Here is a 15,418-nt window from a genome sequence, read left to right as displayed (position 1 = left end):
TGAAAATGCTTGAACTATAGTCTTTGGCGTGAAATATGGTCTTTTTCCATGAAAATTCGTGAACTATAGTCTTTTGCGTGAGCGATGGTCTTTTGCAGGAAAATCGTGAACTATAGTTTTTGCGTGAACTATAATCTTTAGCAAGATAATGCGTAAACTATAGTCTTTTGCATGAAAATTCGTGAATTATAGTCTTTTGCGTGAAAAGGCGTCAAATATAGTCTTTTGCATGAAAATTCGTGAACTATAGTCTTTTACATGAAAATTCGTGAATTTTAGTCTTTTGCACAAAAATGCGTGAACTATAGTCTTTTGCATAAAAATGCGTGAATTATTGTCTTTTGCATGAAAATGCGTGAACTATAGTCTTTTGCATGAAAATTCGTGAACTATATTCTTTTCGTGAAATATACACTTTTGCATAAAAATTCGTGAAGTATAGTCTTCTGCATGAAAAATTCGTGAACTATATCCTTTTGCGTGAGTTATAGTCTTTTGCACGAAAATTCGTGAAATATAGTCTTTTGCGTGAAAAATAGTGAACTACAGTCTTTTGCATATAAATGCGTGAACCATAGTCTTTTGCGTGAGCTATAGTCTTTAGCATGAAAATGCGTGAACTATAGTCTTTTCCGTGAAAATTCGTGGATTATAGTCTGTTGCATGAAAATGCGTCAACAATAGTCTTTTGCGTTAAGTATAGTCTTTTGTATGAAAATTCGCGAACTATAGTCCTTTGCGAGAAAATTCCTGAACTATAAGGTTTTGCGTGAAAATTCGTGAATTATAGTCTTTTGCATGAAAATGCGTGAATTATAGTCTTTTGCGTGAAAATTCGTGAACTATAGTCTTTTGCATGAAAATTCGTGAATTTTAGTCTTTTGCATGAAAATGCTTGAACTATAGTCTTTGGCGTGAAATATGGTCTTTTCCATGAAAATTCGTGAACTATAGTCTTTTGTGTGAAAATTCGTGAACTATAGTCTTTTGAGTGAACTATAGTCTTTTGCATGAAAATTCGTGAACTTTAGTCTTTTGCATGAAAATTCGTGAATTTTAGTCTTTTGCACAAAAATGCGTGAACTATAGTCTTTTGCATGAAAATGCGTGAATTATAGTCTTTTGGTGAAAATGCGTGAACTATAGTCTTTTGCATGAAAATGAGTGAACTATAGTCTTTTGCATGAAAATGCGTGAATTATAGTCTTTTGCATAAAAATGCGTGAACTACAGTCTTTTACGTGAAAATTAATGAATTATAGTCTTTTGCATAAAAATTCGTGAACCATAGTCTTTTGCGTGAATATTAGTCTTTTGCATGAAAATGCGTGAATTATAGTCTTTTGCATGAAAATGCGTGAAATATAAACTTTTGCATGAAAATGCGTGAATTATAGTCTTTTGGTGAAAATGCGTAAACTATAGTCTTTTGCATGAAAATGCGTGAACTATAGTCTTTTGCATGAAAATGCGTGAACTATAGTCTTTTGCATGAAAATGCGTGAATTATTGTCTTTTGGTGAAAATGCGTGAACTATAGTCTTTTGCATAAAAATGCGTGAATTATTGTCTTTTGGTGAAAATGCGTGAATTATAGTCTTTTGCATAAAAATGCGTGAACTACAGTCTTTTACGTGAAAATTAATGAATTATAGTCTTTTGCATAAAAATTCGTGAACCATAGTCTTTTGCGTGAATATTAGTCTTTTGCATGAAAATGCGTGAACTATAGTCTTTTGCATGAAAAATTTGTGAACTATATTTTTTTGCGTGAGCTATAGTCTTTTGCATGAAAATGCGTGAACTATAGTCTTTGGCGTGAACTATAGTCTTAAGCATGATAATGCGTGAACTATAGTCTTTTGTATGAAAATTCATGAACTATAGTCCTTTGCGTGAAAATTCCTGAACTATAAGGTTTAGCGTGAAAATTCGTGAAGTATAGTTATTTGCATGAAAATGCGTGAACCATAGTCTTTTGCGTGAATATTAGTCTTTTGCATGAAAATGCGTGAATTATTGTCTTTTGGTGAAAATGCGTGAACTATAGTCTTTTGCATAAAAATGCGTGAATTATTGTCTTTTGGTGAAAATTCGTGAATTATAGTCTTTTGCATGAAAATGCGTGAACTATAAACGTTTGCATGAAAATGCGTGAATTATAGTCTTTGGTGAAAATGCGTAAACTATAGTCTTTTGCATGAAAATTCGTGAACTATAGTCTTTTGCATGAAAATGCGTGAATTATTGTCTTTTGCATGAAAATTCGTGAATTATAGTCTTTTGCATAAAAATGCGTGAACTACAGTCTTTTACGTGAAAATTAATGAATTATAGTCTTTTGCATAAAAATGCGTGAACCATAGTCTTTTGCGTGAATATTAGTCTTTTGCATGAAAATGCGTGAACTATAGTCTTTTGCGTAAAAATTCGTGAACAATAGTCTTTTTCGTGAAAATTCGTGAATTATAGTCTTTTGCATGAAAATGCGTGAACTATAGTCTTTTGCGTGAACTATAGTCTTTTGCGTGAACTATATATAGTCTTTTGCGTGAACTATAGTCTCTTGCGTGAAAATTCGTGGACAATAGTCTTTTTCGTGAAAATTCGTAAACTACAGTCTGCGTGAAAATGCGTGAACTATAGTCTTTTGCATGAAAAATTCGTGAACTATATTCTTTTGCTTGAGTTATAGTCTTTTGCATGAAAATTCGTGAACTATAGTCTTTTGCATGAATACGCGTGAACTATAGCCTTTTGGGTGAAAATTCATAACAATAGTCTTTTTCGTGAAAATTCGTGAATTATAGTCTTTTGCATTAAAATGCGTGAAAATTCGTGAATTATAGTCTGTTGCATGAAAATGCGTCAAAAATAGTCTTTTGCGTTAAGTATAGTCTTTTGCATGAAATTGCGTGAACTATAGTCTTTTGCATGAAATTGCGTGAACTATAGTCTTTTGCATGAAAATGCGTGAACTATAGTCTTTTGAATAAAAATGCTTGAATTATTGTCTTTTGGTAAAAATGCGTGAATTATAGTCTTTTGCATAAAAATGCGTGAACTACAGTCTTTTACGTGAAAATTAATGAATTATAGTCTTTTGAATAAAAATGCGTGAACCATAGTCTTTTGCGTGAATATTAGTCTTTTGCATGAAAATGCGTGAACTATAGTCTTTTGCGTAAAAATTCGTGAACAATAGTCTTTTGCATGAAAAATTCGTGAACTACATTTTTTTGCGTGAGCTATAGTCTTTTGCATGAATACGCGTGAACTATAGCCTTTTGGGTGAAAATTCATAACAATAGTCTTTTTCGTGAAAATTCGTGAATTATAGTCTTTTGCATTAAAATGCGTGAAAATTCGTGAATTATAGTCTGTTGCATGAAAATGCGTCAAAAATAGTCTTTTGCGTTAAGTATAGTCTTTTGCATGAAATTGCGTGAACTATAGCCTTTTGCATGAAAATGCGTGAACTATAGTCTTTTGAATAAAAATGCTTGAATTATAGTCTTTTGGTAAAAATGCGTGAATTATAGTCTTTTGCATAAAAATGCGTGAACTATAGTCTTTTGCATGAACTATAGTCTTAAGCATTATAATGCGTGAACTATAGTCTTTTGAGGGAACTATAGTCTTCTGCATGAAAAATTCGTGAACTCTGTTTTTTTGCGTGAGCTATAGTCTTTTGCATGAAAATTCGTGAACTATAGTCTTTTGCATGAAAATGCGTGAACTATAGTCTTTTGCATGAAAATGCGTGAATTATTGTCTTTTGCATGAAAATGCGTGAATTATAGTCTTTTGGTGAAAATGCGTGAACTATATTCTTTTGCTTGAGTTATAGTCTTTTGCATGAAAATTCGTGAACTAGAGTCTATTGCATGAAAATGGGTGAATTTCAGTCTTTTGCGTGAAAATTCGTGAACTACAGTCTTTTGCGTGAAAATGCGTGAAATATAGTGTTTTGAATGAAAATTTGTGAACTATAGTCTTTTGCATGAAAATTTTTGAGCTATAGTCTTTTGCGTGAAAATTCGTGAACTATAGTCTTTTGCATGAAAATTCGTGAACTATAGTCTTTTGCTTGAAAATTCGTGAAGTAGAGTCTTGCGTGAAAATTCGTGAACTATAGCATTTTGCGTGAAAATTCGTGAAGTAGAGTCTTTTGCGTGAAAATTCGTGAACTATAGTCTTTTGCATGAAAATTCGTGAAGTAGAGTCTTTTGCGTGAAAATTCGTGAACTATAGTGTTTTGCGTGAAAATTCGTGAAGTAGAGTCTTTGCGTGAAAATTCGTGAACTATAGTGTTTTGCGTGAAAATTCGTGATGTAGAGTCTTTTGCGTGAAAATTCGTGAACTATAGTCTTTTGCGTGAAAATTCGTGAAGTAGAGTCTTTCGCGTGAAAATTCGTGAACTATTATAGTCTTTTGCGTGAAAATTCCTGAACTATAGTCTTTTGCGTGAAAATGCGTGAACTATAGTGTTTCGCATGAAAATGCTTGAACCATAGTCTTTTGCGTGAATTATAGTGTTTTGCATGGAAAATCGTGAAATACAGTCTTTTGCGTGAAAATTCGTGAACTATAGTCTTGCATGAAAATTCGTGAACTATAGTGTTTTGCATGAAAATTTTTGAGCTATAGTCTTTTGCGTGAAGTATAGTCTTTTGCATGAAGAATCGTGAACTATAGTCTTTTGCATGAAGCTTCGTGAATTATAGTCTTTTGCGTGAAAATTCGTGAAGTAGAGTCTTTTGCATGAAAATTCGTGAAATATAGTCTTTTGCATGAAAATTCGTGAACTAGAGTCTATTGCATGAAAATGGGTGAATTTCAGTCTTTTGCGTGAAAATTCGTGAACTACAGTCTTTTGCGTGAAAATGCGTGAACTATAGTGTTTTGAATGAAAATTCGTGAACTATAGTCTTTTGCATGAAAATTTTTGAGCTATAGTCTTTTGCGTGAAAATTCGTGAACTATAGTCTTTTGCATGAAAATTCGTGAACTATAGTCTTTTGCTTGAAAATTCGTGAAGTAGAGTCTTTTGCGTGAAAATTCGTGAACTATAGTATTTTGCGTGAAAATTCGTGAAGTAGAGTCTTTGCGTGAAAATTCGTGAACTATAGTGTTTTGCGTGAAAATTCGTGAAGTAGAGTCTTTTGCGTGAAAATTCGTGAACTATAGTGTTTTGCGTGAAAATTCGTGATGTAGAGTCTTTTGCGTGAAAATTCGTGAACTATAGTCTTTGCGTGAAAATTCGTGAAGTAGAGTCTTTCGCGTGAAAATTCGTGAACTATTATAGTCTTTTGCGTGAAAATTCCTGAACTATAGTCTTTTGCGTGAAAATGCGTGAACTATAGTGTTTCGCATGAAAATGCTTGAACCATAGTCTTTTGCGTGAATTATAGTGTTTTGCATGGAAAATCGTGAAATACAGTCTTTTGCGTGAAAATTCGTGAACTATAGTCTTGCATGAAAATTCGTGTACTATAGTGTTTTGCATGAAAATTTTTGAGCTATAGTCTTTTGCGTGAAGTATAGTCTTTTGCATGAAGAATCGTAAACTATAGTCTTTTGCATGAAGCTTCGTGAATTATAGTCTTTTGCGTGAAAATTCGTGAAGTAGAGTCTTTTGCATGAAAATTCGTGAAATATAGTCTTTTGCATGAAAATTCGTGAACTAGAGTCTATTGCATGAAAATGGGTGAATTTCAGTCTTTTGCGTGAAAATTCGTGAACTACAGTCTTTTGCGTGAAAATGCGTGAACTATAGTGTTTTGAATGAAAATTCGTGAACTATAGTCTTTTGCATGAAAATTTTGAGCTATAGTCTTTTGCGTGAAAATTCGTGAACTATAGTCTTTTGCATGAAAATTCGTGAACTATAGTCTTTTGCTTGAAAATTCGTGAAGTAGAGTCTTTTGCGTGAAAATTCGTGAACTATAGTATTTTGCGTGAAAATTCGTGAAGTAGAGTCTTTGCGTGAAAATTCGTGAACTATAGTCTTTGCATGAAAATTCGTGAAGTAGAGTCTTTTGCGTGAAAATTCGTGAACTATAGTGTTTTGCGTGAAAATTCGTGAAGTAGAGTCTTTGCGTGAAAATTCGTGAACTATAGTGTTTTGCGTGAAAATTCGTGATGTAGAGTCTTTTGCGTGAAAATTCGTGAACTATAGTCTTGCGTGAAAATTCGTGAAGTAGAGTCTTTCGCGTGAAAATTCGTGAACTATTATAGTCTTTTGCGTGAAAATTCCTGAACTATAGTCTTTTGCGTGAAAATGCGTGAACTATAGTGTTTCGCATGAAAATGCTTGAACCATAGTCTTTTGCGTGAATTATAGTGTTTTGCATGGAAAATCGTGAAATATAGTCTTTTGCGTGAAAATTCGTGAACTATAGTCTTGCATGAAAATTCGTGAACTATAGTGTTTTGCATGAAAATTTTTGAGCTATAGTCTTTTGCGTGAAGTATAGTCTTTTGCATGAAGAATCGTGAACTATAGTCTTTTGCATGAAGCTTCGTGAATTATAGTCTTTTGCGTGAAAATTCGTGAAGTAGAGTCTTTTGCATGAAAATTCGTGAAATATAGTCTTTTGCATGAAAAATCGTGAACATTTTTATCCCAATGACTATACTTCATACACCTAAATGCCAAACACTATACTTATAGATTCCTCATTCCTAAATTTTTTATACTTCATGATTTTAACTCGCAAAGCCTATTGTTTATCTATCTTTAAAAAACTTTAGTTCTTGCATGTAACTTCCAAATTCTATAATTTAAGCAAGTAACTCCCAAAGACTATACTTCTCCCAAACACTATAGTTAATGGATCTAACTTCCCTATACTGTATATCATACACTTAACTCCCAAACTATAGTTTGTGCATGTAACTTCCAAACAGTATAGTTCATACACCTAACTTCCAAAGACTATATATCATGCATCTATTTCCCAAAGACTATAGTTCATGCATGTAAATTCCAAACACTGTACTTCATACACGTAACTCCCAAAGACTATACTTCTCCCAAAGACTATAGTTCACGTATGTAACTCCCAAATACTATACTTTTGCTATAGTTTATAATTCATGCATATAACTTCCAACCACTGTACTTCATACACATAACTCCCAAAGACTATACTTCTCCCAAAGACTATAGTTCACGTATGTAACTCCCAAATACTATACTTTTGCTATAGTTTATAGTTCATGCATATAACTTCCAACCACTGTACTTCATACACATAACCCAAAACACTATACTTCTCCCAAAGACTATAGTTCATGTATGTAACTCCCAAATACTATACTTTTGCTATAGTTTATAGTTCATGCATATAACTTCCAACCACTGTACTTCATACACATAACTCCCAAACACTATACTTCTCCCAAAGACTATAGTTCATGTATGTAACTTCCAAACACTGCATTTCATACACGTAACTCCCAAAGACTATACTTCATGCATATAACTTCCAAAGACTGTACTTCATACACGTAACTCCCAAAGACTAAATTTCTCCCAAAGACTATAGTTCAAGCATGTAACTTTCAAACACTGTGCTTCATACACGTAACTCTCAAACACTAAACTTCTCCTAAAGACTACAGTTCATGCATGTAGCTTCCAAACACTGCACTTCATACACGTAACTCCCAAAGACTATACTTCATGCATATAACACTGTACTTCACTGTAACTCCCAAAGACTAAAGTTCTCCCAAAGACTATAGTTCATGCATATAACTTCCAAACACTGTACTTCATACACGTAACTCCCAAAGACTAAAGTTCTCCCAAAGACTATACTTCTCCCAAAGATTATACATCATGCACATAACTCCCAAAGACTAAAGTTAATGCATCTAGAAGCCTAAAACTTTTATTATTCATGCATTTAACTCCCAAAGACTTTAGTTCATGCATGTATCTCCCAAAGACTATACTTCATGCATGTAACTCCCAAAGACTAATTGCCTTTTAGCTTGGTGCCCCCCCTGCTAAATCCCGGCGACTCCACTGGCTCTCGCTAAGCTACATAACTACAGAGACTATCAATCATTTCAAATTACAATCATAGAAATCCTTTTATTTCACTTGCTAACCGCACTTATTTCTACAAACGCTGAGCAACGAAATCACTTTAACTTCCAAATACATTTTTCCAATCTTCTTTCTTCCACCAATACCCTCCCTTTTTTGTTACCTTACTTCATCTTCCTTCTTAATTCCGTAATACCATAAAGACCACCCAAATCTCCCTTAAAATCATATCCATTGGCAAATATATCGAGCACAACAAATATATCGCAGGCCACATTATTAAAGAGCCTACTGCCATTTCTTCATTACAACTTCATTTGTTGGGATTATTTGTCCACCATGACTCCAGCAACCATACAATACTTTATATTTTCAACGTAATTAAACTAAACCATGTCCCATTAAATAATTTATAAGAGACAGTGTTAATTTAGTTTACCAAAGAAAACAAATGATCTACGCTAAGCATTTATAGCAGCTACTAAAACTGTTCATCAGATCACAACTACCATAACTGTTCATCAGATCACAGCTACCAAAACTGTTCATTAGATCACAACTATCAAAACTGTTCATTAGATCACAACTACCACAACTGTTCATCAGATCACAACTACCCTAACTGTTCATCAGATCACAACTACCATAACTGTTCATCAGATCACAACTACCATAACTGTTCATCAGATCACAACTACCATAATTGTTCATCAGATCACAGCTACTATAACTGTTCATCAGATCACAGCTACCATAACTGTTCATCAGATCACAGCTACTATAACTGTTCATCAGATCACAGCTACCATAACTGTTCATCAGTTCACAACTACCATAACTGTTCGTCACATCACAACTACCATAACTGTTCATCAGATCACAACTACCATAACTGTTCATCAGATCACAACTACCATAACTGTTCATCAGATCACAGCTACCATAACTGTTCATCAGATCACAGCTACTATAACTGTTCATCAGATCACAGCTACCATAACTGTTCATCAGTTCACAACTACCATAACTGTTCATCAGATCACAACTACCATAACTGTTCATCAGATCACAGCTACCATAACTGTTCATCAGATCACAGCTACCATAACTGTTCATCAGATCACAGCTACTATAACTGTTCATCAGATCACAGCTACCATAACTGTTCATCAGTTCACAACTACCATAACTGTTCATCAGATCACAACTACCATAACTGTTCATCAGATCACAACTACCATAACTGTTCATCAGATCACAACTACCATAACTGTTCATCAGATCACAACTACCATAACTGTTCATCAGATCACAACTACCATAATTGTTCATCAGATCACAACCACCATAACTGTTCATCAGATCAAAACTACCATAACTGTTCATCAGATCACAACTACCCTAACTGTTCATCAGATGACAACTACCATAACTGTTTATCAGATCACAGCTACCATAACTGTTCATCAGATCACAGCTACCATAACTGTTCATCACGTGACAGATGAATTATAGTCTTTGAATGAAAATGCATGAAAATGTGGCACGGAAATGCATGGATTATACTTTTTCCCAAGAAAATATATGGACTATAGTCTTAGGTGTGAAAATGCACGAACTACGATCTTTGGTGTGAAAATGCATGAATTATATATAGTCTGCGTGAAAATGCATGGACCATATTCTTTGCCATGAAAATGCCTGGAATATACTCTTTGTCACGAAAATACGTGGACTATAGTCTTTGCTGTGAAAATGCATGAATTATAGTCTTTGGATGAAAACGCATGGCCTAAAGCCTTTGCTATAAAAATGCGTGGACTATACTATTTCGCACAAAAATGCATTGATTATAGTCTTTTAGTCATTGATTACAGGCGTCTTTGTCATGCCAAAATTCATTCAATATATTAAACTCGTAAAAATACTCCTTTCAGCCATCATCAACACCAATTGTTTGAATTTTCTTGTAATGAAATGTTGACACCATGGTACCATATTAATTACCGAATCATTTCCTTCTGCTCCAAACTCTTTATACGACAGAGTCCGTTTCGTAAAGAAAACCTCTTCCTCCTTATTATTGTTAGTAGTTCTGTCTCTACCGTGCTTCACCACATTGGCATAAGCTGTGAACAAACCTGCTTATATCCAAAAACAGATGCAAAGTATTTTGCAAGAATCATAGTTTTGAACAACTTTATCCAGTTTGTCTGCAGTTCTAATATCTTTGCTTCCGCATATGAGGGCCACAAGTTTTTCACACTTGTTGTGTCACGTGTTACCCTCTTTTAATAAAGTTTCATCATCATCATCATTATATGCTTTCTTTTCTCAAAGTCTTTATAATTACTGCCGACCATTATTAACTGTTATTGATTCCTTTTAACTTCATTCCACGTTCACATTTTGTTTCATACATAGCCTCATCGACTACTCAAACCAGCTGCGTAGCTTTTCTTTTAATTGGTTGCTTTGACACGTCTCACCATAACAGTCGAAAGCAACACTTCTTTCCCGAATTCTGTTACTAACAAACCTTTCATACTGTACATTGTACTTAACGAAAATCCAAACACGTGTAGAATCGTCTATAAGATTTTGCGTGTTCTCGTGTCCTCACTTCGTGAAAATAAAATTCCTGTAATTTGTGACATTTGTCCATTAAGGTTATGATTTAGGTACTAACCTTTTCTTAATTACTCATTCCTTACTTTTATTACTAAAATCCTTTCCAATTTTTTAAATATTTACTTTATTTAATGTGGGTGAGAAACTTCAATGAAATTTAATAGTTCTAGTGAAAACACGGACAGGTCTGCTTTTGTATGTAAATTATACGAAACGACCAAACAGCAATAATTATCAAATTTACATAATATAAACTTAAACAAAGGACTTTACAGTTTTACAAAACCTTTTAATGAAGACAATAAAAATTGATTCACTTAAGACGCTTTCATTTTGATTATATTAACCACTTGACAAATGACACGATATGCCTTACCTATTTGCAAGAACAAAACTTGTAACTTCATTTTTATACATCTGACTCAACAATGTACAATCAAAATACGTATCGCGCATTGTGTTTGGAATTTTTAGAGGATGTAAAATTGCTTTCCTTCTAATTGCTCACATCATATAACAAAAACTCTTTTGTAACTTACGCATATATGTAGCCAAACTTTTCTACGTCCTTCTCAACTTCCTCCTTCATATCGTTTGTACTTCTTTGTCTCTACCATGTTTCATCACATTGGCGTAACTTGGTAACAAATCTGCTTATCCACAAGCAGAAACAAAGTGTTTTCTAAGAATTATAGTTCTCAACGTTGTCTAAGATCTTTCATTCCCCATTTGCTTTCTTTTCTCAAAGTCTTCCTAATTCCTCCTGACCATTATTAACGATTATAAAGCCCTTTTAACTTCACTCCACGTCCACATTTTCTTTCATACACAGCCTCATCCACTACTCAAACTAGCTGCGTAGCTTTTTCTTTAATGTTTCATTTGTCACGTCTGACTATATCCACAACGACAGTCGAAAGCAACACTTCATGTCCGGAATTCTGTTAGTAACAAACGTTTTACACGGAACATTGTACTGGACGAAAATCAAAAACCTGTGTAGTATCGTCTTTAAGATTTTGCGTGTTCTCGTGTCCTCCCATGGTGAAAATAAAATTTATGTAATTTATGACATTTGTCCTTTAACGTCATGATTTAGCAATTGACGTTTTCCCATTTACAAATTTACATTCATTAATAAAATTCTTCCCAATTTTTTAAATATTTATTTTATATCATTTGGGTAAAAACTTCAATAAAAATTAATAGTTCTAGACAAAACACACTGGATTGTATTTTGTATCGTTAAATCAATACTTTATTAAAAATTGAAAATTATACGAAACGACCAAACACCAATTATCTAATTTACATAACATCAACTTAAAGAAAACACTTTACACTTTTACAAAAACTTTTAATGAAGACAATAAAAATTGATGCACCTAAGACACTTTCATTTTCATTATATTTGCCTCTAACATGCAAATAAACACGTGGTATACGTATTGCATGGTACAGCTAAATATAATCAAGATGAAAGTGTTTTTGTAAAACTGTTAAGTGCTTTAAGTTGATGTCATGTAAATTTGATAATTGGTGTTTGGTCGTTTTGTGTAATTTACATATAAAATGCAGACCTGTCTGTGTTTTGTCTAGAACTATTAACTTTCATTGAAATTTCTCACCCACATTATACAAAGTAAATATTTAAAAATTTTTAATCAAATATCGATTTAACGATACAAAATATCACGTATATACAACCACATTGTGATGTTTGTTCATCACATGCCACCTGGCGATTAATCAATTGACATATGACAATTTATTGCTTACATATTCACCATATCAAAATTTGTAGCTTCATTCTTATACATCTGACTCAACAATGTACAATCAAAATACGTTGGAATCATTATGTTTGGAATTGTTAGCGGATGTTAATATACGTTCTTTGTAATCGCCCACATCATGCAACAAAAGCTCTTTAACTCTTGGACTGGGCGAAATTCACGCACAAGACAAGTAAAGACACCTTTCCAACTTCTTCCCCATGCCATTGTAAATTGACTGCTTTACCGATACCTCAACTCAGTCATGAATTTGGATTTATTGAATTTAGTCACAGTAATTATCCTCAATATTGCTTTTTTCTTTGTAGGCATCACTCTAAATTCTCTAGTGATTTTGGTGTTTTGGCGAACGACGATTCTACGAAAGAAATTGTGCTATTTTATGATCTTTGTGTTATCTTTTTGTGACTTATTGGTTATTCTCGTAAATCATCCACTTGTCACAATTTTGGCAATATTTTTTGCTATTGACAAGTTTCAACATTTCCCTCACTGTGTACGTATTACACTGGACATAGTATCGTTAACAATAGCGCCGTCTTTAATGGCTCTCTTGGTGATGAATGTCGATCGTTATTTGTCGCTAACCTATCCAATATATCATAAGGCAAACATCACTAAACGGAAACTTCTCTGGCTGCTAGCTACATGTATACTTATTGCCACCATCTTCAATATTTTGTTCATCGATAAACTTGTCTATTCGTTAGAAGTACACAGTATAATATTCCTGACTTTATACGTGCCCCCTATGCTGTTTACTACTTACAAACTATTCAAGATTTCACGCAAATATCGCAAGTTTCGTCACGATAAACCAGAAAAGAAAAAAATTATTTCTTCAAAGCAAATATCAATCTGTTTATTGGGATTAGCCGGTCAAATGTTCGTCAACATTCCAGTTCTTGGATACATCGTTTACAACATGCTGTTACCGGTAACTAGAGCGTCAGACATTTTTGTACTTTGGATTAAAACGATCGTAGCAATGAATTCAACGTTCAATTGCTTCATTTTCTTTTGGAAAAACACAATTTTACGTTCAGAGGCAATGAAGATTATCAAAACAACGAGGAAATCCTTCTCATCCGAGAACCATAACACAATTCCTTAGCTGAAACACTCAAGTATTGTAAAGAATAACGAACATTCTCATAACTCTTACGATACTCCATTTTTTAAGCAATTTATTTTGACGAAAACATTGATTCTCTCATAGTTCCACAAAGGTACTGCCATATTGTATCCATTATCATTATAAACTAAAACATCTTCAATGACTTGATGATATCTATGCTTGCATTGTCATTTCACTTAATCCAAAGGAAACAGATCAATTCCTTCCTAAAAACCTTCACTTCGTTGAACGAACATTCCGAATCAGCGTGTTCATAGTTCAAGACACTACACTCGAATGTCAGAATACATACAGTTTTCATTTACTTGCAATGAACTGCGCTTTGATGTATATAATAATGTTACATGCTTATTCTTCATCATTTAATACTCGTTTTATTTTGAATAGACACGTTATAGTTGTTATGTGAAGTTAAAAAAAGTTGAAGCACATATATTCATTAACAACTTTTCCTCACCAATAAGAAAAATAGGCACGTCATGAAGCGTACATGTATATGCGTTTCATGAATGATGTGTGCATTTTATGCCTCCCTTTTTTAGGCATCGGTCAACACTTGCAAGTCTTGAGTAACTATAATGTTTACCTAACGTATCTATATATGCACATACTGCTTTATGATTTGCAACTCATACCTCTAGAATGTGAAAGTTTACTTGTTAAATATCTAGAAATACAATCTAGTGCGTAATAATCCATGACAAAAAAAAATTACATAAAAATTTTCTGTTCGTTTTTTGCTACTACAAACTGCTGCACCAGATAATTCTGGGACATCGAACTGTATCTCTACGTTAAAAGTCTGAAGAATCTTTGCTCTCATGATGCTACATAACTAATAGCTACGATCAAACATTTCAACTTAGAATCATAGAAATTTATTTATTCAACTTCCTAACCGCACTTATTTCTATGAATGATGAGCAACGTATTGACTTTAATATCGAGGTAGAGATTTTTCCCATCTTGTTTGTTCCACCAAAACCAAAAATATAAAAATAATACCTTCCTTCATCCTAGTTCTTAATTCCGTAATTCCATAAAGACCACCAAAATCACCCTTGAAATCAGATCCATCGGCAAATATATCGAGCAATACAACAATATCGCAAGCCACAGTATTATAGAGGCTACTCCCATTTCTCGATCACAACTTCATTTGTTGGTATCATTTCTCCACAATGATTCATGCAATAGTTTACCTTCACCACGTAATTCAACCAAACCATGTCCCACTAAAAATAAGACAGTTTTAATTTAGTTTACGAAAGAACATAAACGAACTATGCTAAACATTTATAGCATGCTAATATCAGGAAGCAGCTACCATCGCTCTTCATAAAATGAAAGCTACCATGTCTGGTGAACATTTCACAACTGCATGAAACTACCATAACTGTTCATATTAAGAAATAAAACATGTTTCCTGTGTCTGCACAAGCTTAGGCAAACCGAGGAGACCTTTGGGAGAACTCTACAGCAACTCAATGCAAGCCCGAGACCGAACTTAGAGGTTTGCACCTATACTCGACAGTTCTCACCAACGTCTCCCATAATCATGTATGACTGTTCATCAAGTCATCATACTTATTGTACAGTAAAAGTATGCAACACTTCCAAATAGCATCAGAATCAGATTTTCAAATTCAATATTTTAAATAAAATAGGAAACGTAAAGTTAGCTGCAAATTTTCCATTGTAGTTCATAGGCTTCTCCAGACACAATGAAAAAAAATGCGATACACATATACACATAAGTACACACAATGACATAGAGATAAAGAAATATAT

General features: G+C 33.6%; 1 protein-coding gene and 1 long non-coding RNA gene across 2 annotated transcripts; both read right to left on the bottom strand.

The window, feature by feature from the left end:
* Window positions 1–8,680: 8,680 nt before the first annotated feature.
* LOC124441672 lies at window positions 8,681–9,448 on the bottom strand. The gene has a single exon (XM_046992139.1). The coding sequence runs from the start codon at window positions 9,446–9,448 to the stop codon at window positions 8,681–8,683; it is 768 nt and encodes a 255-aa protein (XP_046848095.1).
* An 857-nt stretch (window positions 9,449–10,305) lies between these two features.
* Window positions 10,306–11,850, bottom strand: LOC124442831. Its single transcript, XR_006947371.1, has 2 exons — window positions 11,233–11,850; window positions 10,306–10,703 (listed from the first exon to the last, which is right to left on the bottom strand). It is a non-coding gene; the product is annotated as an uncharacterized LOC124442831 (long non-coding RNA).
* Between the last annotated feature and the right edge of the window lie 3,568 nt (window positions 11,851–15,418).

Source organism: Xenia sp. Carnegie-2017, unplaced genomic scaffold, assembly GCF_021976095.1.
Source record: "Xenia sp. Carnegie-2017 unplaced genomic scaffold, XeniaSp_v1 HiC_scaffold_20, whole genome shotgun sequence".
NCBI lineage: Eukaryota > Metazoa > Cnidaria > Anthozoa > Malacalcyonacea > Xeniidae > Xenia > Xenia sp. Carnegie-2017.
The sequence above is the reverse complement of the archived record's forward strand: the minus strand, read 5'-3'. Positions and strand labels throughout refer to the sequence as shown.

What these genes read in the sequence shown, in the direction of transcription:
- LOC124441672 (XM_046992139.1), bottom strand. Translation starts at nt 9,448, where the DNA reads ATGAACAGTTATGGTAGTTTTGATCTGATGAACAGTTATGGTGGTTGT.